The sequence below is a fragment of the Takifugu flavidus genome, chromosome 14 (genome assembly GCF_003711565.1).
Source record: "Takifugu flavidus isolate HTHZ2018 chromosome 14, ASM371156v2, whole genome shotgun sequence".
In the NCBI taxonomy this organism is placed as follows: domain Eukaryota; kingdom Metazoa; phylum Chordata; class Actinopteri; order Tetraodontiformes; family Tetraodontidae; genus Takifugu; species Takifugu flavidus.
Window position 1 is genome coordinate 8,506,824 of NC_079533.1, and position 26,297 is coordinate 8,533,120.

The window sequence follows — 26,297 nt, forward strand, 5'->3', positions numbered from 1 at the left end:
ATGGTTGGACAGGCTCGCCTAAACGTCTCAATTAAACTCAGCTGGGTCCTGGACTGGCGATACCGGACTGGGACATTTTTGGTTTTGCCCGGATGACGACACAGAGATGGGCCGAGCTGAAGGAATCCTGGGGTGAAATGTGCACATTTAAAGTCTTTTCCAAAATAATGACAATGGAAATTGCATTTGATGGTGGAGGCAGCGGAGAGATGCTGTCATGAACTCTCATGATGCACAAACAGGAAGTTCTCAGAGGACCAATTAACACTGACAGACAGAGCAGTCAGCTTTTTCCTGGGAGACCCTCCAACTTCACCAGTTACTATCTCAATCTGGTCCCCATTACAACTACATTTATCTGGATTGCATCAGGTTGCCTTTCTACAAATTTCTGCACTTGTGAATGCATCGGCTCAGCGGGCATTTTTCTGAACTGCCCCCTGTCCCGGTGAATAACTCAGATTAACACAGGTTAAATGAATGAATCCTAAATAAATAAAACTTCTGGAAAATAAAACTTGTCTTCTGGAATACATCAAGTGAGACCACAGCTAAATGTGGATGGAGCTGTACCAGTCGATCCTGACTGAGACGCCACTCATTGGACAAAAGTGTCCCCAGTGATGTTCCAATTTAGCAGAAATTTAGCAAATCAGATCGAAAGAATGCACAAGAGATGGTGCATAAATAGAGGTGAACAGGTAAATAAAGTGAAAACAGAGGACAGATTGAGGGAGAGAGAGAGAGAGAGAGAGAGAGGAGAGAGAGAGAGAGAGAGAGAGAGAGATGCAAATCCCATGGCAACAGCAACCTGAAAACAAGTCGAAAATAGGGGGCAGTGTCCGCTATTACTATAGCAACAGAAGAACAGCACCGTTTGCTCGGTGTTGAGATTTGCTGAAAGGAGAGAAAACAAAGATTTGTTTCTCCGATAATTGCTATCGGCAGTCTTCACAAGTAACTGAATTTCCTCCTGTCAGACGTGTCTCTCGCAATTAGGAGGTTTGATAAAAGTTCCGAATGTAAATCAATATTAAAGTCGACATCGGGAGCTGAATAATGCAGCACATCAACGTCTGATAGGATGCACAAACAATAACTACTGATTAAATATTATTGGCATGGAAGTGAATATCTGACTTAGACTGTCTTAGCTCTATATATGTTGACAGAACGTTTTAGACCCGTTGTATCGACCAGATTAAAAACAAAAAAACTCCAACTGCTACAGTCTCTGAAGCTTTTATTTCCAGTTGGCGAGCGGAGCTTTCCCGTGGATGTTTTTAAATTGCCAGCACCGTTCTCCACGCCCGGTTTGTTTACTTGAACATGTGCTCTCGCTGCACTGCAGGAGGAGAAGAGCAGGCTGATTTGCCCTGCCTACTGTCGACCAATCACATTTCACATGTGGCCAATTCCAACCAATGGCGGAGGCGCAGCCTGAGCGCAGGCAGCCAATCAGGGCGAGCGCGGACTACTGATGCAACGGAGATGCAACAGACTCTCCAAAACAACAAAGTGAGCAATTAATCAAATAGTTCCCGCTACGTAACAGCAATATGCTATACGTTAAGGTAAAGGTCCACGTCTGCAGGCCCGCTGCTATACATTTCAGAGGCGTGCCAGCGTAATTCGAGCGTTTTATTCCATTTTCATCGTCTTTAGGAACAACAAGGTGTTGACTTTTAAGCTGCATTACTTGCTTTTCTTATTCCAAACACAACCTGGCTTTTCCTACCTTTAACTGCAGTTAACGTGTTAGCTTCAGAGAGTATAAATACTACAAACATCGATGCGTAAAGATTAGCAAGTGCCATCTTTTTGAGCTTTTCTTTTTTTTAAAAAATGGTTTTTACGTCGTGCCCCAAACGAGGAACGTTTACTCCAATGAATAAAATGGAAATTACAATTCAGTATTAACGTCTCACAACCCACACCATTAAATAAGAGCACTTTTAAAGTAATTTTTCCTCATAAATGGCTCGGCCCAGCAGGCAGTGTGTGGGACGTCCTTCGCTGAGAGGCGGGGGGGGGGGCTCCACACTCAGCAGGCTTGGTGACGCAATTGGTTGCTAGGTGTGAATGGACTGACGCTTCCTCGCAAGTAAGCAGCGCCCCAGTATACAGGTCGACCACAACAAAGCAACAACTCGTTCTCTTCGTGCAGTCCCGGACATTCCGAGCTCAATTATGGCTCTTTAAATCCGTCACGTTACTGGACCCGAAAAAGAATCGTGCTTTGCTTTAGCAACGCACCCCAAGTGCTCTACAATTTCTCTGCAATAATGGAGTAAGTGACACTCTGCGCTCACTACTGTACAGACTCGACTGTTGTTGTTCATGTTTGTTGAGTGGTTATTTTGTCAGGTGTCTTCTGTGCTGATTTAAACCAGTCTTCTCTTATATTATCTCAACATTTACTCATTTTTGAGATTTTTTACATTTGTTATAACAATAATAATATGATTTCTAGCTGTTTTCACGTGTACATTCTAGCTGCTCTATGACATTAAAAAAAAAAAACTTTAAACACAATTATTGCTTTTCATTCAAACACACACTGCATTAGCATCCCTGAAGCTGCTCAGGTGATCAAACAGAGGAACACTGTAATGTGATTGTAATCAGCTGATCTCCCCTGATGCGATTTAGCAGTCCGATCCTCTCTGAAGATCCTCCGGTGATCTTGACAACCACCTGACAGCATCTCTTGTTCTCGTGTGTTTTGAAGACACCAGGTGCAGTTTGCTCGGAGGGAGACCAAAGCCCGAAGGACACAAGCTCTTCCTAGTTCCATCAAAAGCTGCCTCAGCTGGGAATTATTGAACAACTCTGAATATAACCTTGTGTTTTGCAGACATTGAGTGTGAATTTCCTTTTTTTTTAAAAGGATTTCTTCACCACAACATTTTTGTCAACAGACCACGTCGAGAAACTCACTGCAGGCGGCACGAGTGATATTTCCGATGCCGTCACCTCAAGTTGCTTTTTCGCAGCATGCTTCTGATCCCTTCTTCTGTCTGCCCTCCAGGTTTCATTATGTTCACCCAGCCCTGCTCTCTGTGGCCCATCTGTCAGACCCGGCTTGCTCCCAGCATATGTTTGGACTTGGACTGAATCAAAGCACCAACAGACCAAATGATGGCAACATCGCCTCCTGTTTGGAGGACTCATCATGTCTGCCCGGCAGACCTCCTCGCTCTCTCTCACCCACAGGCTAACCAGAGCCAATCACAGGGGTGCAGGGGGGAGGTGTCAGAGGAGAGTCAGCACTTAATTGGTGAGTTGCAGCAAGTGCGTTTTTTTTTTTTTTAAATATTTTTCCCCCATTTCAGGTGGGCTCGGCACTGCAGCACATTCGTCCCCCTCGAACAGTTAAGTATTAACCTAGCTACGTCGAATACGTCGATAATCGAACGCCGGCAGCCTTGCTCTCGCAGTCTCCATCGCCGACCAACGTCCGTCTTCGGGAAACGACGACGTTGTCGAATGGCTGCTACGTTTATTGTTTGCGTGAGCGTTATCGTTTAGCTGTGCCTAAAGGTCGCATTTACCGTTTCGTCTCGACAGGTGATGGTCTTACTGACTGGATGACGGAAGAAGTGGATTTCTCCTCGTACCTCCCAAACCCTCCTTCCCCTCCCTCCTCCACCAGTGCCTCCCTTCCCCCTTCACCCCTTCACAATGATATCCAGGTGCCCTCTGACTTGGAGGTCATGACCTCTCTGCTGCAAGAAGAACTCGCCCAACTAGAGGACTACTTTCTGTCCGAGCCACTGCCAGAGAAAGGGCAGCGGCAAGGGAAATGCGACAGGGGTCCACTGCCGGCAGGACCTCAGTCCTTCGGCCAGCTACCCTACGCTTCATACTCAACGTCCAACCAAACGGAATCCAGCCCACTTCTTGTTACCCTGGCAACGGGAGAACTGGACATCCTGAACATCTGCGGTGGGCCAATCGGGCGATCCAAAATTCCAAGGCACGCCCCGTACAGCTGCAGTCGCCCTAGTGGGAGTGGCAGGAAGAGAGTTCCTGACGGCGGCAGGTTTTGTGAAGGCTATGACAACACTTTGCTGAATCCCAAAAGCAGTAACTCAGGTAGTCCAGCGGTGTCCCTCACTGGGAACTATGGCTGTGTAGGTGAAGAGCAGCTGGCAGGGAAAAGCTACTGCCTGGGCAGCGCAGTCGAGGTCAGGAGATGCGGCGTTCTACCAAAGGAGAAGACCTGCTGCTTCAGTCAGGACATCGTTGGTGCTGCGAAGGCTTCTGGTGGTGGGTTTGGCTTCGGAGGATCGCTCGATGTGTCCCACAAGAAGGAGGATCTGCTGATGTACAGCATGAGGGAGGTCGGCGGGGGCACTGGAAACCAGTTGCTCAATAACGTCAAGGCGAGCGTGGAGGTGACAAAAGCTAGCATCTCTTGGAAATCCGAGAGCGGGGAAGGTTGTTACCTTCCAGGGGCAGCACAGTCTGAGGCCTACCACAGCTTCTTTAGCAGCGAGCAGGTGAAGTCCGAGAGTCTGCAGGTGGGGCAGCACGATTTGCACTGCGACTTCTTGGAGGATCAGACCCAAGAGTGTCTTCTAGTGGCAGGGGAGGGTCTGGACGTGGAGTCTTCAGGGCACAGGCAGTCGTGCAGGCTGAAGGACGAGCACTGCGCCTGCAAATACGACGTGGACGCCAGTCCGGGCGAAGGCGGCGAGCGCAAACAGAAGAAGAGAGACCAGAACAAAACGGCCGCTCACAGGTACGTCCGAGTGGCTGGTTCTCAGGCGTCTCTTTGGTCCAAATGTGATTTGTGTATTCATTCATTGTGACTCAGGTATCGCCAGCGGAAAAGGGCAGAGCTCGACTCTCTGGAGGAACAGCTGCACTGCCTGGAAGGGAGGAACCGGGAGCTGCGGGACAAGGCAGAGTCGGTGGAACGGGAAATCCAGTACGTCAAAGACCTGCTGATTGAGGTTTACAAGGCCCGTAGCCAAAGGCAGAAGCAGGATGGCACAGCCTAACACCAAACCCGCTGCCAGCGCAGTTCGTTACAGGGAAAACGTTTGTATTTTAGTGGGCGATCTAAGTGCATGCTTTACTGAGGCGATTTCTTCTTTTCTTTGAACCTATGCTGAAGCTTCCGTTGCTGTCACGCTCTGATCACTTGCACTGTGCCGTCGCGATGCTTTAAATGACAATCAGCCTAATAAATCACACTTAGCTGAAGGAGTGGTGTAAATACTTATGCAGGTTTTCTAAAATAAAAAAAAAAGAAGTTCTGATCGCCTTACATCAGACCTGATGTCAGCAATAGAGCGTCTGTTTTCCGATTTGTTGTGCGTCACTTCCATCCTTCCGTAAAGAAGAAATCAAAAATGATGTCAACGTTTCATTCATCCTTCAAACCAAATACTTTTCTATGATAATGGGCAGTGTCTCTTGATCTGTGAATGAAGTTTATTCCTATTTTAACATTTTAAACTCCTGCTTCGAGCTGACTTTTGCAATGTTGTTACCTGACTGAGGTGTGGACAGTTTTATCATTCATTTAGATTATTTAATGCAGATGTAACTTCTAACTTCTGCATTTGTCTTTTATTGTATTTTCCTGATACATGTTTTACTTTGATGCAGTAGCTGTTTTTTTTTTTCTTCACCAGAGCAATAATGTCAAAATTTGAAACTGCACGATGGGATAGAGGACCAGGTAACCTTTTGCACTGATTTGGGGGTGAAATTTGACATTGGATTGTTTTTATTTTGCATATTTAAACTGTTTTTCAGCTCAGGACACACGATTTTCCAGCCACTCCTCCCACTGCCTGATTTCTGACTGGGGATAAAAATGAAATTTCCACGTTTCAATATTTTTGCAATAATAATAGCACACATTTCCCCCCATCTAAAGAGAATTTCCTTAGGCTATTGTACGAATCTGGTAGCTTTAGTGGAGTTTAAGCAGCCTCCCCCAGTGTGTTTTATGATATCTCTTGAAATAGAAAACTTTGGGTTCTTCCTTCTTATTAATGCAATAATTTTAAGGCCTCTGGCTGATCTGCACTAATTTTGTGGTTTCGGGAAGTAAAACCCCTTTTATCTCTTTAGAAACACTTTTTAAAAAATCATCAAATTATCGCATTTTTGTTTAAAAATGTTTTCAATGTGCTGGTGTAAAAATAAAACGGTCTAAAATATTTTCCAGTCGATTTGTTACGAGAAAAATCAGCACAATTGTAGATGTGCGCAACGTTTATTTCAAATTTAGTTTGTGTGGTTGTGTGTTTTTTAAATCAAGTCCTATTGTTTAATCGCTTGTGTTCTCTCAACTCAAACTATTAAAACCAAAAAAAAGTGTGATAAATTCAATGAAAAGACTTTTTTTCTTTTTTTCCTTTTAGTGTAAATTTAACCGCTTCCTGAGGAAAAAATAAATAAAATGTTTCATTACTCAGTTAGACCGTTGTGATTTTCTTCTCCGACTGGAATCAGGAAGTATTTTTATTCCGTCACAACATAAACGTAACGATTAAAAACACACTTTTTGGGTGGAAAAAGTGTAAATGTACAAGGTCCAGAAGCCTGCGGGGCCCTGGGGGACGCCGATATCGGTCCCGATTATTACTATCGATCCTCTTCTCCAATTGACAATCATTTCTATAAATAAGAAAGAAATTAGAACAATTCAGCGCCCAGTTCTCTGAAATCCTTTTCCGTTGCCGGACAATTTAGCGACTCACTATGAAAGAAATAAAACTGCGACGCAGGTTCTTCTTTTAAAATCCGACAACCTCGTTTAACGTCACAATAAATGCGCGTGATGGAAAAACGCGCAGTTTAAATTACAACTGTTAATTTTTGTTTCTTCCGCATTTCTGAAAGGAAAAAAAACCTGAAATCAATGTCCTACCTCCAAACCCGTCCCCGTCCCCCCCCCCCCCCATTATATCTTAACAAAAATAGAACCCTAACCCAAAAATAAAACAAACATTTAAAAAAAAAACAGTGTAACTGAGACACTTCATAAATTCGTTTTAATTGCATTCATGTACAAAACAACAATACAAGCAAAGATGAAGAATCTCTTGTGTGTTTTCCTTCCTCACTGGGGACATCAGACAGGACTGTGTCTATTCTGAGGTCAGTCCAGGTCACCTGGGGCCCCCCCCAGCCCTTTGATGAGCGGATGATAGTCACACTGTGGAGAAGCCTCCTGGACCGCCTCCTGAAGCTGCCTCCTGCCATCCAGAGATATTAAGACCTTCAAATAAAGCAAAATGCCTGTCATGCTGCAGGTTAACACTTAGGAAATAAGTCTTGGAATAATTCGATTAGAAAAATCCATCCTTAACAAAGATGGACGACTCATTAGGATTTTTGGAAATGAGACTAGAGCCAAAGTGTCTTTTGGGCTTTTGGAGTGTTCTTTTTTGCTCCAGGTTGTAGCTGCAGGGATGCGTGAGGCCTTAATATTTTAGTCAAACATGAGAAAGTGTCATATTTGTGAATCTGTCATTTGAAAAAAAAAACGAAAAAAAAAATTAAAGTGTGTAGGGCGTCACCCACCTGGTGGACCGCGCTGTCCCTGCTGTACACACACAGCGTTGCTATAGCAGCCTGTCTCACTGCGCTGTCGGCGTCCGTGCACGCAGCTTGCAGGAGTCCACTGACCAAGCGCTCGTCACACAGTGACGACAGGGCGCCGTCGACGCACGCCAGATCTCCCAGGGCCGCGCAACAGTGGCGCCGTGTAAGGGCGTCGCCGTTGGCGGTCAGTGGTGCGAGCAGGGCCGCCGTCCTCCCGACCTCCTCTCGCCACCTGAGCCTCTCCGCATCGTCTAAACGGAACGTGACCAAATCCCCTGGGGTCTCGCTACATGTCCATTGGTGCTTGCGGCGCCCTTTCTCTCTGCCCCCACCTGAAGCCTCGCCGCCCTCACCGCCACATAGTTTAAGCGCTGAAATACACCTCAGCCAGCGGCCGACCGCCACGCACGACGACCTCCGGACGTGCACGCAGGAATCATGGAGAACGTCGAGCACGCTCCTAAAGATGTCAGGTCGCAGGACATTAGATGGAAGATGCCTCAATGGGTGGAACTTCCCCAACAGTCTGCACACACCCGCCCTGATCTGGCAGTTAGTGTGAGCCAGCGCCTGGTGCAGCACCGGGGCCTCCAGGCGAAGCTCAAACTGGGAAGACTGGGCGACCAGCGACAGGAGAGTCAGGAGCTCCACGGCAGAGTCCCACAGCTCAACCGGCTGCAGCGTGGCGGAGAGCAGAGAGCTGGCAGTCCTGGCGCGTGGAGGCTGGTGTTCGGGGACGGATGCCTGGCTGTTAGCAGGCGCCGCAAAAAACCCACAGGCTTCGCTCCCGAGGCGGGGGAAAGAACGGCCTGGATCGCACAGGAGCAAGCGGTTCAGCAGCGAGATGGGTTCCTCCAGATGGGCAGGAGGGAACGTTTGAATTACCTGCCCCCCCCCACCCAAAAAAAAGACAAATAAATAAATAAAATACTAGCAAGTCTTCAACAGATCAAACAGCCAACAAACAAGACGACGAACACGGTCGTGTTCTCCTGATGCCGGCGTGATGCAAGAGTTGTGCTGCGTTACATCAGCAATTCCGTCTGTGAGCGTCTCACCTGCAGGAGGCTTCCAACCACATTACAGCTGTCATACAGCTGGAGAATCGTGGCCGTGGTGTGGGGAGGCAGATCCATGGAAAACGGGAAGCACAGCAAGTAACAGCTCAGCGCGGACACGCTGCTGTGGCTAACGAGCACCTCCAGGCCGTCGGGGCTGCCTGCAGCGAACAGGCCGACACTGTCGGGATGGAATAGGGTTTTTTTGGGTCAGCTTGGGGGTCTGTGGCAGAAATGAAATGTTGGAAGAGAACACGAGAGACGTAAAAAAAACCAACCAGTCTGTGCCCAGCAGGCGGCTAAGAGTGAACACGCAGTTGGAGCCATGATCAGAGAGGACAGGAAGGCAGGAAGCTGGATCCTCCAGGTAGAGGGACAGAGCAGTGGAAAGAAAGGCATGCAGGCCTGGTGGAAGAGCAAATTTAAGTTAAAATGCTCAAGTAAATGGGCTTTTTGAGCATTCTGGGACCTATTTATCCACCGTTTGCTGAGCAGAACTCAGGATGTGGTGCTGCCAGGGAATCTCCAATTCTTTTCCAAAGATCCTTTAATATAGCTGGGTCCAAACACGAACGTCTGGAGTGAATTTTCCGCTGTTGAATGACAGATGAAGACAATTCCAATTCCTGCATCCACCTGTAAACTATTTGAAAGCACTGCAAAGTGACTGGCTGACCTTGCTGAGTGTGTGGTGGAGTAAAAGAAGGAGCCCATCGCAGAGCCCCCATCCAGACAGGAGAGAGATGTGAGGCTGTCGTGGCAACAGAGACGAGATATTACTGCCATAGTTACCGACAGCCAACCAGCAGTGGGCGGGATCGCTACCTGATATGAGTCCGACAGCAGAGATTTCAGCGGGGGGGTCAGGTTGTCCACGTCAACTTGGACCTCAACATCGTGTCTGATGAAGAGAACCAAGATGGACGCAGCCAAAGGCTAAAGGAGAGGTTACACAACCCGGCATCACGTTCACAGCATCAGTTTCCTCTCATAAACAGTTTCAAGTGCTCTAAACGCATAAACAGAACATGTTCAGTAAGAACTTACGGCCAAAGGAAGCAGGTTTGTTTGAATGAGGATGGCTGAGAAAGGCTTTGTGAACTCCTCCAGTCTAAGAAAAAGAGATCAAATACTTAAAGTGAAAGCATCAGTACCCGACCAGCCCAACAGTAAAGAAACCTCTGCTCCTTGTCCACCCAGCTCTGGTGTTTCTCCCAGTAGATTCTGAGAACGACGATCATTTCTCCCAGTATGGGAATGCTCTGGGATTGCTGGGCAGGGAAAGCAAAGTCAGCTTCAGGAATAAATATCGTCCAAAAATACTGCTCCAATTCCCGAGAAGCAACCTGAATGAAGCTCGAGTTCTCAACAGACTCGCGGAGGAGGCCAAGGAGGGTTTGGGGCAACCCAAGTGTCCCGCCAATCTGTTGCATCTTCTCGGGGTCAGAGGCCAGAATCAGGTTGCGTAAGACCCTGAGTGGGAGGTGAATACATTCTACAACCATGCCGCCAGTCAGCTGGGCAAATAAAAGAGAATTACCTGGTAAATTATGATATCTTATGCCCTCCTTCATGTCTGCCATCATTACCTGAGCTTCAAATGCCAGGAATTTGGCTTTAATTTGAGGCGTGATGGTGGTGGGGTTTAATGGCTCCCTGGGTTGCCTGGATGGATTCGATGCTTGGGCCAGTCCCTCCCAGTAGTCCCTGTCCACACCCTGAAAGGACAGCGCGCTGTGAGATTTGCAAACATTGTTTTCTGAGAGAGGATCTAAAGCAGAAAAGAACCTGAACGAGCTTTGAAGTCCTGCTGTCGCTGCTGTTGTTGAGCGCCCTTTGAGATCCGGGCTTCGTGCTCGGAAATTCCCGCTCGTAGTCTCTGCTGATCTGACCCCTGCGGAGTGTCCACAGTTGTGTTTACACCCACCAGGACGCTGAGACATCAACCATAAAACGTCCAAAACAGACCTTGGTTTTACCCTCACGAAGGCGTGGCTTTTTGACGCGAGGCGTTCACTGGCTGGATTCGAGACCACGGAGACGTCAGTAGACGGGGCCATGGAACGTGTGGCTCCCGCACGAGGGTCTCCGCCATTTTCGACGCCGTCCTTCGTCGCTTTCGCACCCCCACCTGCAGCTGCTTTCTCCCTGTCTCTTCTCTGCTCCTCCTCCCGGTATTTTCGCAGCAGCGCGCTCTCTCCGGGGGTCAGCGCCGACTTGGTCGCTGCTTGCAGATGTTTCAAGGCCAACGCGTCAGGGCTGGGCGCCTCCGTCAGAGGCCGGGGCACGCTTGGGTCTGCTGGAATCACTGGTCAGAAGCAACGAGGCTGCGTTACGACAGTTCGGAGGAGTCAACTGATTCGTCTCAAATCACACTGGGGAGATCTTTTAGAATAAGAGCTGCAGACGTCACCTAAAATACCATCAGCAACAAAGGGATGGCGCAGGAGGTCTGACCACGACAACCGCTTCTGAGGGTCTTTTCTTAAGAGACCTTTCAGGAAACTCTGGAAGGAGAACTGTGCTTTATTATCAAGAATGCCTAGGTTTGTTTCCTAAATACTCAGCAGCTGTGCGTCACCAGACAGTCGTCGCTCATAGTGTCAGGCCAAGGGACGGGGTCTGCCACGATGTGGTTCAGCAGCTGGAAGATGGACTGTGTGTAGAACGGAGGCGCCCCCGTGTGGAGCTCATAAAGAATGCAGCCCAGAGACCAAAGATCAGCAGTATGGTCATACGGCTTCTCCTGGATCAGCTCAGGACACATGTACAGTGGGGTCCCCTTGATCGAGGTCAGCACAAAGGTGGAGAAACTCATGGCCCTTGCAAACCTACAGCAAGATAACATGATGGAGCTGATTCTGCACATCTGGAGCTTGTGAGGCTAAAACAGCATCTACGTACCCAAAGTCACACAGCTTCACCGTCCCATCTTTCATTAAGAGCACATTTTGTGGTTTCATGTCCCGATGGAGGATGCGGTGAGAGTGCAAATAATACAGAGCTGAGGCCAGCTGGCAGGCAATCTCACGGACCTTTAAAGGAGGAGAATGAGTGAAATGCAGAGTCACAGTAGAACCAATGTTGGGTTTTGTGGTAAATGCACTTTGTACCTGCGTCTCTGGTAATTTTCCATCATCCTCCAGGACCTGATACAACTGGCCCTCCGCATACTCGGTTACAATCACAATCTGTCATAAACACACCAGGGACTGCTGTCACGACATTTTAGTTGGATGGAAACAGAATAACCATTTCTACGGCAGCATTTTGTGGACTAACAGATTCCTTTGATCAACTTACCTCAGTTTTGGTTTCAAAGCTGTCAAAGAGCTTGATGATATTGGGATGCTGAAGACCTCTCATAATCTCAATCTCCCTTTTAAGATTCTGCAGCTCCTTTTCTGACCGACCCACTTTATTTATGAACTTCAGAGCTACTACCTAAGGACACACATAGATTAATAACATAATGAATACATTTGTCCATTATTAGGAGATGTGGGTTTTTTTCCCACTTAATTCTTGCTAATTTATATGTCAGTTTCTGCACATATTACATTATCACATTGTACAACACTAGTTACATTGCAGAAAGAAGGAAGGAAAACACAATTTACATCATAAACTTGTAATACTTAAAAGTAATTTGATTACAAAAACGTTCTTAAGGGTAGGAAAACGTAACTAGATGAGCAATATAGAAATTACATAACTTCATTCAAATTAAGTCGGTGTTTCTTTTACAACAGACCAAAGTGTGTGATTTATCCAATTTCTTACATACTTGGCCTGAATACATTTTCCTCCCTTTGAACACTCGACCGTAGGAGCCTTCTCCCACCAGCTCCAGAACGTGATATGTATTCATGCCTGTGTCAAAATACAGGAAACTGGCGTCAACTGGCGGAAAATGGACATAAAATATGACAAGTTTTGCACCCCCCACCCCACCCCCAGGAGCTCTTTTCTTTAATTTAAGCGTTAGTAGATCTACTGATGCACTGTAGCTAAAAACACCGCCTGTGATCATAACGCAATCTACTATTACTACTGCCCTCGTCCTTAACTACGTAGCCTGTTGCCCAAACTGTATTGTGAATATAAACCTTGAAATCTGCTTGGAATCGCTGGTAATGATTCAGTTTGCTCTCTCCAAGTGCCTTGATTCTCTAATCGGAATCATAGTACATATTCTGCCCCTTCAATCAGCATGTCTTTCACCGACGCTCGATGGCTTTACTGTTGTCTCGCGTCTTCGTTTGGTAACCATAACAACAAAGCTTTCGAAGCCATTTCTGAAATGCCGTATCACAAACACAATACAAACACATCGAATCTGATCTCGCTTTCACTTATCCTGGATAATCATGATGTATATCTTGTATTTACAACGTGAATCTTTGGGAATATTACATTTTGACGTTTGCAAAGACGCGTAACGCTAACGGCGAGACTGGCTTTATTTGGGACAACAAAAAAGAGAGGTCCTTAGCATAGAAACCAATCTTGCGTTCGTAGCAACCGCTGACTAGTTCATGTAAATATATACTTCCCATATTCTATTTTTTTTTTTTTACCCCGCATAACTTCTAAAATGGCTTAAATTTCATCTATAGTTTTTAATAAACAAGCTGATTTATCTAACACAAATATACGAGTAATTCAATTCGAATGAGGGGACAGTTGCAGTTCTTCATTCTCCCACTAGATGTCAACCACGAAACGTGAAAGACGTCGCCGAAACATAGCTGATGAAACAAATTTCAGATATATCACACACTAACAGATTAACTGTATAACATTCTTGTCAGTGCAGCTCCAATAAACTCACCATGCATGCAAGTTACACAGAGTTCCGTTTTAATTATTAATTCAGGAGGTATTTCTCCTTTTGTGGTTACGTAAACGATAAACTTAATTGCAACAATTTGTTTAAAGGGCTTAATACGGCGAAATTGAAATCGGTATGTTTCCAGCAAATATGCGCAGCCAGTCTCAGTCCGCGAGGGGGGAAATGCTGCTGTTCATCACTGCCAAGGTGATAGGTTAATGTTTTTGAAGTGACTGCACAAGAACTGGATCCAAAGACGACCTCCTTCTATACAATGATTGGTTTTCGTGTTTTTCCACATGCTGAACAGGCATAAAATCGCAGAGAAACAGTAGTGAAGTCCACACACAGGTGGAGACTGGGAATGGGTCATGACCAGGAGGAGTTTGCAATGACTGGACTTGTACGACCTGCATTGGTGAAGAATCCTGCGCATTAGGATCATGCTGCTCTCCCTGTTCTGTGGCTCTCCCCGTCTCCACTGAGCTTGCAGACTGAGCATCGTTATCTTCTCTGCTGGTCATCGCGTTGTTTATTGGATGCACATACCGTCATGTTTATCAAAACAACTTTTCTCCTCTTTCTTGTCTTACCCTTAAAACTTGTGCATTGCATGGAAGTTGAACTGTGCTACCCGATTGAACTGGATGACCGCAACCAGGATAGGAAGAATTTCCAAAACGACGTGGAAAACCTTCATGGGAAACATGTCCTAAAAATACGAGCTTTCCAGCAGGACCTGGTACTCGATTTACACCAGGACTTTAGTTTCATTGCCCCTTCTATTGCTAACCAAGACAAGTTCTGGCCGTCCGACAGCGATGACACAGCTGACCTCAGCCGGTGTTTTTACTCCGGATATGTCAATTCAGACCGCGATTCTTACGCTGCGTTGAGCCTCTGCAAAGGTTTACGAGGCGCGTTTGGCTCCCAGGGCTGGGAATATTTCATCAGCCCGGTGCAAAACAACACCAGAAGCACAGAGAGCGCGCACATCATCCGGCGCCGAACCAGCGACAACCTGAAACTCAACTCCACCACCAGATGCGCCGTGGACAGCGACATCAGTCTTCAGGCAGCGAAGTCGCTGGAGAAATACAAGCATCTGGACGACTATGGTAACGTGACCGAGACGATGCTGAGGAGGATAAGGAGAGCCAAAAGGTTCGCTTCGGTCCCCAGGTACGTGGAGACGCTGGTGGTTGCGGACAATTCCATGGTGCAGTTCCACGGCGATGACCTGAAACACTACCTCCTGACACTGATGTCGGTGGCAGCGAGGCTCTACAAACACCCCAGCATTCTTAACTTCATCAACGTCGCAGTTGTCAAGATCGTGATTCTATCCGAGGAGGAGAAGGGACCCAAAGTGTCGGGGAATGCGGCCATGACACTGCGAAACTTCTGCACTTGGCAGAAAAAGCTGAACAAAAACACCGACAAGCATCCAGAATACTGGGACACGGCGATTCTATTCACCAGACAGGTAACACAAGCTTTGTTTTACGTGAATTGGGACATTAGTGTATTTCACTGTGCGTAATTACGCACGGAAATGCGTAAATCCAACGAGTGTCTCTAACCATAGGCGGAATCCTGACTCATAAGGTCTTTTGTATATTTATATTCGATCACAGTTTAACTGTTTATCAAAGACTGTGCACCTCCGTTAGCCCCCAGCCCTGTTGTCAGTTGCTGTTATGAATTTGCTTTCTAAACACCTGAAGAGAAGCTACTCAGCAGTACTACTCAAAAGTAAAGATGGGTCACCGAGGAAATGACATGTGCTGAACTGGAAATACTGCTGAATATGCTTCACGAGTCTTTAGAGAATATGTTTTTGTTTTTAAAGACTGGAGACACACCTCTCAGCCTCTCCAAGTCCACTCCCTGCACTCCCCAAAATATTTGGCAAATCAAGCAGGGCCATTACTCATATTCATTGATCTTATTCTAACATGCATGTGGAAGCTGGCCACTTCGGTTCCATTACAGCCAGGAAGACCTGGAATATATTTGACAAATCCACTCAGCAGTCGTCCGATCAGTCACAACATTGAAACCACCTGCCTGTGGCTCTTTTCAGAAACCACTCAAAACAGCACAGACAGTGGATTTCCTGCTGTATAACTTGAAGAGTGTGTGGTTTGGTTCTGTTCTTGGTCCTGACACATAAAGAGGAAGATCTGGAGGGCCCGGTTAAATGACTTCTCTGTTCCTGTCATGGAATTATGACATGGAACTGTCAATGTTATGGCTGAACGGTGCATCCAGCCGTGTGGAATAGTGGTGTTTAGATAACGCTGCAACTAAACATGCATCTGCACATGCAGTCAGAGTAAAGCAGTCCAAGCTGTGATGACGTAAGGTTTGAGTAATCAAATTTGACCCCAGAAAATACCAGTTTTACTTGTTGTTTACGTCTTTGCCAAAACTATGCGCCCCTCGCCCCCTCAGGGATGCACTGGTCGGAAGTCTCTTGTTTCTCTCAGTTGTTCCCATTCTTTCTCCAGCTGTGGGTTTTCCAGGCCCTTGCACACCAACATGCCTGATCCTCATTAAACAGGCCCCTGAGGGGATACATGGATGCATGGAGAGAGGAGAGGCTGCTGTGGGACGGGGTGGGGCGGGGCGGGGGTTGCCGCGTGCCGGGGAGAGTTGTCACATCTCCCGGGTGTTTTTGCTTCACCTGTTCAGGCTGAGTCTGAATCAACACCGTTAACATTTGCAGCTGCTGCTCAGGTAGAAACGCTCCTGTGCATTTCCCATGAAGAGGACTCCAGATGCTAAAGGTTTGAGTTTGACTCCATTTTAACTGCAGACGGTGAGTCACGCAGATGTAATCCGTCTTTTAGACACAAAGATACCAGTGAGAGGACTCACTGTTTCACCTATGATAATGGCCTGAATAGCAGCTTATGACATTGTATCTTTACCAGCTCTGGTCACTGACAGAAAGGTCCTTGTTTTGTAGCTCTAATTTTAATTATGTGGGTGCTAAAGGCGTGGGAAACGTCCCGCCCGCCTCCTGAATGGTAGCAGATGGTTAAATACTCTATGTTCCCAATTCAAGTGACAAACAAAAATGATGATGCGATTTGACAGCTGTCTGATTAACATCTGTTCAACTGAGCCTTCGCTCGCGCGTTGGGAAACTACGTATTGCGTGGGCAACTATTGTTGACCCACCACAGAAGTAAGAGAAAACCAAACCACATAGATTTCAACACTGCAGTCTGAGTCCCCGCTGGTCTCCCTGTGGGGAATTCAACATTCACCAGGCCCTCTTTGTTACAATCCTAAATTTAATCTGGGCTTTTGGCATGCAGGCAGACAAAATCAGTGTTCCTACTAATGTCTCAAAGCTACACATGACAAACGAGGCGTCTGCACACACGTTCGCGAAGCACCGAGCACTCTGCTGAATCAGCAAAGGTCAAAAAATCAGAAAATCCAAACCAGCTTCTGTTGATTCATAGCCTGGTGACTCAGAATCAGTCAGTTTAGTCAGCAGTGCCGTTAGTTTACTGTGGTCCTCGGCGGGCATGAGGGGAATGTCATTGTCTGCTTTTTTTGTCGGTTTTGTGAAGACCCGCTCAGCGCTGTCCAGAGGCAACAGTAAAGGACCACAGTAAACTAACGGCAACTTTAGCTGGATTTAACCAAATCCCAGCAGGACTGTTGTTTAAATAAAATGAAGGGCACAGAGTTGCACTCTACCCTGCATCCAAACTGCAAACTGCACTGAAAACAACGTGGAGATATTTAATTTTCAAGGATCGGTCGCTCAAAAATGCAAAGATAGATGGCAGATGTGGGAAGTAGGTCACAGCAAGAAAAAAAAAAAACTGATACGGCTGTTTTTCCTCATCTTGCCTGTCTCACACCTTTTCGATTCTTCACATAAATGACCCAAACCTTCATTTGTCATCTGCGTATCAGCACATCTGGACGGAATTTACGCTGGCCAACAATTGTGGTTTTGTGGTTTATTCTAGGACTGATTTGTCATGGCGCTCAAGGTCTTCAATTGGCCCTGATTTACATGTGCTCATCCAGCCCAGCGGAGGACCGTAGAGCCTGTTTGACGTTAAAACTGTAACAGAGTTTATCTATAGCAGCTGACTGCTGTTGGTTTATTCCCAGCCGTGTGGGGACAGAGCTCTTTCTGTGCCAGGCGGAGCCACTGGGGGGGTTCTTCTGTGGTTGCCGTCAAAGTCGTCCTGTGATTAGGCCGTTGAGCTCCAAACGTAGGCTACGGTCTAAAACAGGACTCTAAATCCTCGCAGTGTAGCGGGAGATGGTCTGGAAAGTCTGCTCTGGTATGGAAATCCTGTGATTGTCCCCACTCACATTACCTCACAGATGATTGGCCTCGAACCAGCGAAGACTGGCTGGAGGAAGCTTTGCTCGCCATTACAGAATCTAGAAACCAGATCTTTTGAATCAAGAACGTGACACCTTGAAGCATAATTGAAATTTTCATCGACCGGTTTGACTGTTGTTACTTCTGCTAATAAAAGTCAAACGTATGAAAACTTATAACAAATAACTCACATTTAATTACTAATAAACCTCGGTACTGGAGGTTTTGTCTGATATTGATTTACCAAAGACCCCAATGGAAGCTGGATACACTGTAATGAATCAGGGTACCAACGGAAAGGTGCTGCTCTGGTTCCAGGATCTATGTGGAGCCTCCACCTGTGACACACTGGGCATGGCAGATGTTGGCACCATGTGCGACCCCAAGAGGAGCTGCTCCGTGATCGAAGACGACGGCCTTCCCTCGGCCTTCACCACTGCTCATGAGCTCGGTGAGCCGCCGTTTGGTGCTCCGCCCCCCACGGCTTTCACCTGATTTGTTTTAGCATGCATGTATTTATCGCCACAACAGGACATGTGTTCAACATGCCGCACGATAACGTGAAGGCGTGCGCCGACGTGTTTGGGAAACTGCAGGACAACCACATGATGTCGCCCACGCTCATTCAGATCAACCGCACCAGCCCATGGTCTCCCTGCAGTGCCGCCATCATCACCGAATTCCTTGACAACGGTCACGGTGAGTCTCCACGACCTTTGACCCCGCCTCTTTGAGTACACGCAGACTTGCAGTGTGATTGAGAAGGTGTGAGGCCAAAGCGAGGGCAGATGCACGCGGCTATCAGCGGCAGACTCCACAAACGCCACAAATCAAAGCGTTTCCACACCTCGTTTATTTTTTCATACGGAATAAACACATGTTGAGATTTATGTACTTTTGTCCAATGACAAACATCACTTGAAGTCAACAAGTATTAAAATGATGAGAGTCAGGGAGAGTTTTAGCCCCGACTGACGCCACACACTGACTCTCTCTACATGATTCTTGGGCCAGCAAAGGAAATTATGCTACATGTCCTTTTAAACTGTCCTGTGCGAGTTCACAAATGTTATAAAAGTCAAATGATACATCTGCAGATAACTTTTCTGAAGGTGGAGGGAGACTGCCAACAGCGTTTGACAAATATGCAGTTATGTGTCAGAGAATCCAGATACTTGCTTCAGTTCCATGCAGCTGTTGAGTAAAGGGGAGTTCCATGGTTTCACTTATTTTCTGGGATTAACCGGCTCTTCTTGTGGACCACGACTGGCTACAATCATTTTAGATAAATACATTTAAGATGGGATTCCAGATTTTCTCTGCCTCAAGTGACATCAGCCCCCTAAGATGTAGCATCAAGCCAACCCAAGCTAAGAAGAAAAGTATTTAGTTGGATGCAGATTGTTTGCAAAGCAGGCCAGACCGCAGGACTTGGCCTTGGAGCGATGCTAAACATTTGTTTTAAAACTGCATGCACATCTGGCCCAAATTAGAGGGCTTGTTCTGGGTAGAGTCACCACGGTGGTTTAGACTAGGAGGTGTATCTGCCCAGTGTTTCCCATGCAGGTTTACTCCAAATAGGAAAACTGTTTAGGGTTCCTTTTGCACCCACTTACGACATCATCCAAGAAGAGCATAATACAAAATGAGACAAAGAAGAACATGTTTGAGTTGGCAGGGTGGATTTCTAGCTCACAATCCGACCAGACTTTGTGAAAACAGGCGGCTAACAGAAAGCATCTTGCTGCATGTTTCCATGCGATCCTGCACCCCGAATCATTTGCAACCTGTTGGTTTCTTCACCTAAGTACAAGACCAGATGGTGTTTTTGATGATTGCTCCTTGGAGAGGCTGCAGGAAGGAAGAGGTGAGGTTCAGTATGTTTAGCGCAGGGTGACTTGTTTAGATTTTATTGTGCATTCGGTCAGTCAGCTTGATTGTTCTGCCAAATTTACAAAGGAAATGGGAAACAATTTTCAAACTGAAAGCTCATAGAACCACTTATTTCCTATCTCCTTATCTGTTCTGAAATATCTTGGAAGTTTGCTGTGACACATATCAGTAAAAAGTCAGAAAAAACCCTTTTTTTATTTTCCTGTGTGGCAGAATTCCATTTAAAATTCCTGACAAGGGTGAGAGGCTGCATGTCTCATAAACCCTCCTGGAAACCTTCTCATCCACTGATGTACCACCAGGCACTTTCCAAGCACCTGCTTGTCAAACCTTTTCTATTAATAGCCCGTTCTTGGAAAGGGCTCTTGCACCATTTATCATAAATGCAGTTCCATCATGCCTGATGGCATCTTGACAACAATGAAAGAACTTTTTAAAAAATATATTTGATGTGAAAACTGCTGTTCACTAGATGTATTTCTCCGTACAAAAGTTAGTAATGACCCCAGTGAGCAGGAAAAACAGAGCAGCCATGAAAGAAATAAAGATGTGTAACAAGATTGTGCTTGTTGGAGAACTGCTGAAATACTCTGGCTACACTTTGTCTTTTAGTGTATGTGTGTGTGTGTGAGTGTGCATGTGTGTGTGTTTGCGTTTGTATGTGTGTTTACATTTGTATGTGTTCAAACAGCCCCAAACATCATCATCCACTTCCAACATGTCCAAATTTAAAAGATATAGTGCAACTGTTTGTTAAATTGAAACCTTCTGGGTCTTCTTCCTCTAGGGGAATGTTTGCTCGACCAGCCACAGAAGCCGCTGGTCTTCCCAAATATGCAGCCCGGAGCATCCTATGGTATCGACCGACAGTGCGAGCTCGCGTTTGGGGAGGGCTCCAAGCCCTGCCCCTTCATGCAACCACCGTGTGGCCGATTGTGGTGCACAGGAAAATCCAACGGTCATTTAGTGTGCATGACTCGGCACTTCCCCTGGGCAGACGGAACCGAATGTGGGAATGACCAGGTCTGCGAACAAGGGATCTGTGCTGGCAAACAGCTCCGGAACGCCAAGGTTAGGCTCATAGGTGCTGCTGAGGTCTGTGATTCCTTTGAGGTTTTTTTAAAACCATATTTTGCGCACTCGTGTGTTTGTCCAGGTGGATGGCCGCTGGGGCAAATGGGGCCAGTTTGGCTCCTGCTCGCGCACATGTGGCGGCGGTGTCCAACTGTCTAGAAGAGGGTGCAACAACCCAGTTCCCTCAAATGGGGGAAAATACTGCCAAGGCGTTCGGGTCAAATACCGCTCCTGCAACCTGAACCGCTGCCCTGACACAGGTACGAGCCTTCTAATCAGAGAACTGTCCAATAACGTTTTCCTCCCTGCAGCACTCTCACCTTCTGCACCCTCCCACCCCCCCTCCATGCAGGTAAGACCTTTCGCGAAGAGCAGTGTGAGAGAAGCGGCCTGAATTTCAGCAACAACCGCATCGCCCCCTCCGTGGTGTGGGTACCAAAATACTCTGGAGTGTCTTCTGACGACAGGTGCAAACTCATCTGCAGAGCTAACGGCACCGGATATTTCTACGTTCTGGCCCCCAAGGTAAAGGGAAAAACTTGCACTGTGTGATGGTTTCTCAGAGAACGAAATTCTAGGAACCCAAAATCTAAAGAAATTAGATTGAGATTTTGGGAGCCAGAGAACAATGAGCCCACGTGGGTGGAGAAGAATAGCTGCCTCTGGTCCAAGTGCAAAGAGCAAAGGGAGGAATGAAGAAAGAAGGCTGGGGGTGGGGGGGTTAGCATGTTCAGATAGCAGAGTGTGGAGTGAGCTTTAGCAGCAGTGCAACTTCATGTGTCACTCAGGCTGGTATAGGCGCAGATAAGGATCCGGCGGCTCTGAATCACATCACTCACTGGAGGTTTGAACCAGTGTCAAAAGTTTAAAGCCACGTTTATTGGATACACACTGACACTATCATTTTAAAGTAAGCATATAAACCTGGGACTGGGTCACACTCAATCAGAGACACACACTCCCATCACTCACACCGAGGGCCTCCAAACAGTCACCTCATGGGATCGTGGGAGGAGACCTATCAAAATAAAGTTCCAATCATAATAAAAGCACAATTAGACCGAGCAAACGCTCCACATGCTGTATTTAAGAAAGATTACACTTCCCTGTGTTTGGACTGCTGCGCAAAAACAACAATGAGGTTGAAGCAGCCACATCATCAAATTCATGTTTTATTTATTGGAGCAGCAAACCAGCAAAGTCAATCAGTATGCTTATATTTTCGCGCAAGATTGTTGTGACTATCTGGTGCGGTCCACACGTGAAGCTAACCTCAAATTTCTAAACTTAGGTCGTGGATGGGACACCATGCTCCCCGGACTCCACTGGAGTGTGTGTCCAAGGCAAGTGCATCAAAGCTGGCTGTGATGGAAAAATTGGCTCAAACAAGAAGTTTGATAAGTGTGGAATCTGTGGAGGCGATAACAAGGGCTGCAAGAAGGTGTCGGGACTCTTTACAAAGCCTGTGTGAGTATAGCGCCCATTACTGTCGCTTTTGTCCGCTCCACCGTTATAAAACCCGACTGAGTGTGCTGTCATATCTCTTGGTATGCAGGCACGGCTACAATTTTGTGGTCATACTGCCAGCGGGCGCAGCCAACATAGACATCCGTCAGCGGGGCTACAAGGGAATGACGGGTGACGACAACTACTTGGCAGTGAAGAACAGCGACGGCCATTACCTGCTCAATGGGAACTACATAGTGTCAGCTGGAGAGAGGGACATCATTGTGAAGAACAGCCTGCTGCGGTACAGCGGTACCACCGGCCTCTCTGAGACCCTGCTGGCTGTGAAGCCTTTAGGAGAATCTCTGACCGTGGAGGTGCTGTGTGCTGGACAGATAACGCCTCCTCGTATCCGCTACTCCTTTTACCTCGCCCGCCAGGCCAAAGTGGACAAGAATCTCAAAAAAGAAGGCCACGTTAGCTCCCATAACAGTGTCCTGGTTGACGATGGTAACAAAGAGAATGGAGATAAACCCCTCAAAACGTCTTATAACAAGGAGACTCCTGTTCCTGGGAAATGGATATCTGCAGGCTGGGATAAGTGCCCGGTGACCTGTGGCACCGGGCTCCAGAAAAGGTCGGTGCAGTGTCTGAAACCTGACGGGAAACTCGCATCGGACTGTGATCCCTCACAACAACCGTCAGACACCAGGGTGTGTGAAGACCCGTGTCCTGAGTGGCTCATTGGGCAGTGGTCTCCTTGCTCCAGAACCTGTGGGAAGGGATTTAAGAGACGACCACTGCATTGCAAAACCCGAAATGGGCAGAGCCTGCCAAGGGACCACTGCACTGGCTTACAGAAGCCACAGGAGCTGGACTTCTGCAACTTAAGACCATGTTAGTGTCGGAAATCTATGAACTACATCTTTGTATAGTGTTAAAATTGACTGAATTGAATCAGTTTGCAAGTATCTCTTGTAGTTTCACATGTAGCGTTGGACACCAGCTTGGAAAAACTGTCGCCATGAGCAAAACATGCAGGATTAATGCCTAGAAGATAGTGTCATCAGCCTGACTTATTATTATTACGTTACTCTGCCAGACATAATCCAGGCCCTGCTTTAATAGTGAAAATCACACAATAAAACAGCAAACAGAATTCAGACAAATCCCCAGTACTATGACAGATCCAGAAAGTGTATTTGCTTTTAAAATCAATCTAATTTACTTTATGAGGCTGGAACACATTAAATGTTATTATATCATTGAACTGTGCAGATGCAATTAATTAAGATTAATGACCAACTTGGTTGTCCAAAAGAAAGAAGCAAATACAGCAGGCTCGACACAAGGGAAGCAGAGACTATAATTCCAATCTTGATTGATGAGGACAAGTCTTTATTGGCCCTGTGTGATGAGGTTTTGGGTTTTTTTCCCAGGGAATATGTTGAAATTGATTAAACAAATCATGTAAACTGACTGTACAAATGTACCCTTTTCTGCTGCATTTCGACTGAAGTTTTTAAATCTTCAAAGCTCCAGTACTCACCTAATTCATACAGTCATTATTTTGCCATCAAACCTAAAAACACAGCTTATTTTGAGCCAATCGTTCCCAGAAACCAAAGCCGACATCCTTAATGATAGATGTGACAAAACAATGAGGGGCAGGGAGCAACGGCTGCCGGTTGGCTTCCTGGGGCAGCCAGCACGGTGCTTTTATGAGTCCAGTTGACCAAAGATCTGGGCTGCTTTGCTGAATTCCTGCCTCGTGCAGCATGTTTCCTCACTCCTCTCACTTGTTTTGTCCTTCTGATACAACGAAAGTCTTCAAGGTTCATAATGTTCAGCCATGTTAAGTCATGTCTGTCTGGCACAGTTACTGCAAATAATTTATTATCGGTGTAACGATAAAGCCCAGAGAAAAAAAACCTGGCACGCCCTCTGTTATACTGTACAGAACGTGTGTTTTTCTTGGTCCTCCTTGTTTGGCCCCAGAGCCTCAGCCAAGCTGTTCTTTCCTCACTCTTAGTGGAATCCTGTAATCCATTATATTCCTGTTTTGTTTGTAAAAAAAAAAAAATTGTTAAAAAAAAGGGCCACGTTGTCAAATCCAACACCCAGCTATAGGAAGCATCCAGCGCTGGTTGGATTGTCATGTTTAGTTTTATTTTTTACCTACTTTTGCACTTTGTACAGCAAAAGAAAACCACGACCTACACGGCTGTATTGTATACTATGTATACTCTTATTCAGCTCTGTGAAGAATTTTGTAAATACTTTTGTAAGCTTTTTTTTTTTTTTACACGGACATTTGTAACTGTCTTTGCCTCCAGTATATTTATTCCACAAATAAAGTCATTAAAGAACAAAACAGAAGGTGTATTTCTTATTTCTGGTGTCTGATCCCAGCAGTTTGGGTATCGGGAGTTTAATTGTGTGTGTGATCCAAATTATCTGAGTATTATGAGTTACTATTCTTCCAACATCTTTCTCGTCATCTTCGACCATTCAAAGTGTTTTTTTTAAATCACAGATCAAATTTCACACATTCGGAACAGCTGTGATGTTCACACCTCAAGTTTGTGAAGGTTTATGGAAGACTCTCATTCAACGTGCACTTCCACAGTCACTCTCCACTAAATGATGTGCACTGGCTCCAACTCTCCAAAAAAAATGGCAGCTGTGAGGGAAATTTTCTGAATGGTGCAACGGCGTATGAGTCGAATACGTCCCGTTTAAAGCGTTTCACAATCTTACTGGGAAGAAAATGAGTCTAAAAGGCTAAATTATCTGAGCTGTATAGAATGTAGAATGGAGGAGAGCCAATTGAAATATTTGCTCTCTATTTCCTCTCGTCATGTCTAACTGCTGTTCTGGAACCTTTAATTGAGCCAGACTCCTTATCAACATAATGTCTGACTCTGCTGCCCCGACTCTAGCAAAGACTTCTGGCTGCCTGGATCCTCCTCAGGCCGACTGTCTGTTCGTCACTTATCTGGGGAGGGATGTAAATGAAACAGGTTCAGATAGGCGGCATCCATCCATCCATCCATCCATCCATCCTTCCATCCTTCCATCCTTCCATCCATCCATCCATCCATCCATCCATCCATCCATCCATCCATCCTTAAAGGCCTGTGGACTGTGGGAGAACCTGAACTGGCTCAGAGCTGTGATTGGGAGCCAGTCCAGTCAAATTCCTTCCACAGTTTCCAGTCATCTTGGGTGTTTTACACGGCTGGATTTGGGGATATTCTGACATTCATCTCCGCAGATCCTCCCCAGGTCTGTCAGGCTTGATAAGGACTCTCACAAGGTCTGAGTAATGTGCAATGTTGTAATTTGTCTATTTTTCTTGAAATCTGCAAAACCTTCTGAAATTCTGTTTAACTTGATCAATTTGAGTGTAGAATGATGAATATATTACATAACATTAAAAAAGTGAAAGACGGAACTTTCCAAGTGCAATGTGTGTGTTTTTTTTAATAATACAATTTTTATGAAAGAGCACATGTAGACAGAACCTCATTGCTGTGATCTGTATTACTCTGATCGGACACGGAACCATAACGAACGAGGATCAAATAATGGGGAACCATTTGTTTGATGTGCCTGAATGACAGCTTAGAGTTGTTGTTGGAACCATCTGTGGAGAGAGATCACTGCATGTTTGTCAGTCACCATCACTGTTGCGTCGACCTTTGACCCTGATGTAAACCATGTATGAGGATCAATTCTGCACCTATATACAGTGTTTTACATCTGGTGTGGTTTATAGTAGAAAAAAATGGATAAGAAGAGACCGAAAGCTGCAGGGAGGACTTTGGAGATATGAGGAAAGATAAAACCCGGACGTCTCCGAGCTTGTTTGCATTGCTTGTCAGCGTGAGAAAAGGGTCACGGAGGACATTCTGTCGGCTGGAGCTTAATGTTTACTTAATCTCAAAGTATATAGGATGAATAATGACCACTTACTGAGCTCCAGTGTTTAGTGTTCCTGCTCTGAGTGTAAAACTGGGATGGAAGGTTGCAAAACTGGGGGCTTTATTCA

The 26,297-nt window shown here is 46.2% G+C and overlaps 3 protein-coding genes across 3 annotated transcripts; 2 read left to right on the top strand and 1 right to left on the bottom strand.

Moving 5' to 3' along the window:
- Positions 1–2,069: 2,069 nt before the first annotated feature.
- On the top strand, positions 2,070–6,182 carry atf5a (activating transcription factor 5a). Its single transcript, XM_057054307.1, has 4 exons — positions 2,070–2,290; positions 3,032–3,280; positions 3,571–4,747; positions 4,823–6,182. The coding sequence occupies exons 2-4, from the start codon at positions 3,139–3,141 to the stop codon at positions 5,007–5,009; spliced, it is 1,506 nt and encodes a 501-aa protein (XP_056910287.1). The 5' UTR covers positions 2,070–2,290; positions 3,032–3,138; the 3' UTR covers positions 5,010–6,182.
- An 818-nt stretch (positions 6,183–7,000) lies between these two features.
- Positions 7,001–13,182, bottom strand: stk36 (serine/threonine kinase 36 (fused homolog, Drosophila)). Its single transcript, XM_057054305.1, has 20 exons — positions 12,740–13,182; positions 12,418–12,503; positions 11,934–12,074; positions 11,744–11,821; positions 11,535–11,665; positions 11,212–11,461; positions 11,044–11,137; positions 10,599–10,938; positions 10,419–10,524; positions 10,220–10,348; positions 9,977–10,147; positions 9,810–9,901; positions 9,678–9,741; positions 9,456–9,566; positions 9,307–9,381; positions 9,112–9,223; positions 8,909–9,035; positions 8,631–8,811; positions 7,552–8,457; positions 7,001–7,246 (listed from the first exon to the last, which is right to left on the bottom strand). The coding sequence occupies exons 2-20, from the start codon at positions 12,499–12,501 to the stop codon at positions 7,127–7,129; spliced, it is 3,312 nt and encodes a 1,103-aa protein (XP_056910285.1). The 5' UTR covers positions 12,502–12,503; positions 12,740–13,182; the 3' UTR covers positions 7,001–7,126.
- Positions 13,183–13,796: 614 nt separating this feature from the next.
- Positions 13,797–24,622, top strand: LOC130537461 (A disintegrin and metalloproteinase with thrombospondin motifs 15-like). The gene is made up of 8 exons (XM_057054306.1): positions 13,797–14,950; positions 18,149–18,281; positions 18,362–18,529; positions 20,511–20,794; positions 20,880–21,057; positions 21,150–21,322; positions 22,089–22,264; positions 22,353–24,622. The coding sequence occupies exons 1-8, from the start codon at positions 14,018–14,020 to the stop codon at positions 23,143–23,145; spliced, it is 2,838 nt and encodes a 945-aa protein (XP_056910286.1). The 5' UTR covers positions 13,797–14,017; the 3' UTR covers positions 23,146–24,622.
- The last annotated feature ends 1,675 nt before the right edge of the window (positions 24,623–26,297 follow it).

Bases quoted from the DNA above. Each gene is read 5' to 3' on its own strand.
- LOC130537461 (XM_057054306.1), top strand. From the start codon at position 14,018: ATGTTTATCAAAACAACTTTTCTCCTCTTTCTTGTCTTACCCTTAAAA. The intron at 18,530-20,510 runs GTGAGTCTCCAC...TTCTTCCTCTAG, and splicing joins ATTCCTTGACAACGGTCACG to GGGAATGTTTGCTCGACCAG. The intron at 21,058-21,149 runs GTACGAGCCTTC...CCCTCCATGCAG, and splicing joins GAACCGCTGCCCTGACACAG to GTAAGACCTTTCGCGAAGAG.
- stk36 (XM_057054305.1), bottom strand. From the start codon at position 12,501: ATGAATACATATCACGTTCTGGAGCTGGTGGGAGAAGGCTCCTACGGT. The intron at 9,036-9,111 runs GTGGATAAATAG...CTCTTCCACCAG, and splicing joins TGAGTTCTGCTCAGCAAACG to GCCTGCATGCCTTTCTTTCC. The intron at 8,812-8,908 runs GTTGGTTTTTTT...CCATCCCGACAG, and splicing joins CGCCTGCTGGGCACAGACTG to TGTCGGCCTGTTCGCTGCAG.
- atf5a (XM_057054307.1), top strand. From the start codon at position 3,139: ATGATGGCAACATCGCCTCCTGTTTGGAGGACTCATCATGTCTGCCCG. The intron at 3,281-3,570 runs GTGAGTTGCAGC...TCGTCTCGACAG, and splicing joins GGAGAGTCAGCACTTAATTG to GTGATGGTCTTACTGACTGG. The intron at 4,748-4,822 runs GTACGTCCGAGT...ATTGTGACTCAG, and splicing joins AACAAAACGGCCGCTCACAG to GTATCGCCAGCGGAAAAGGG.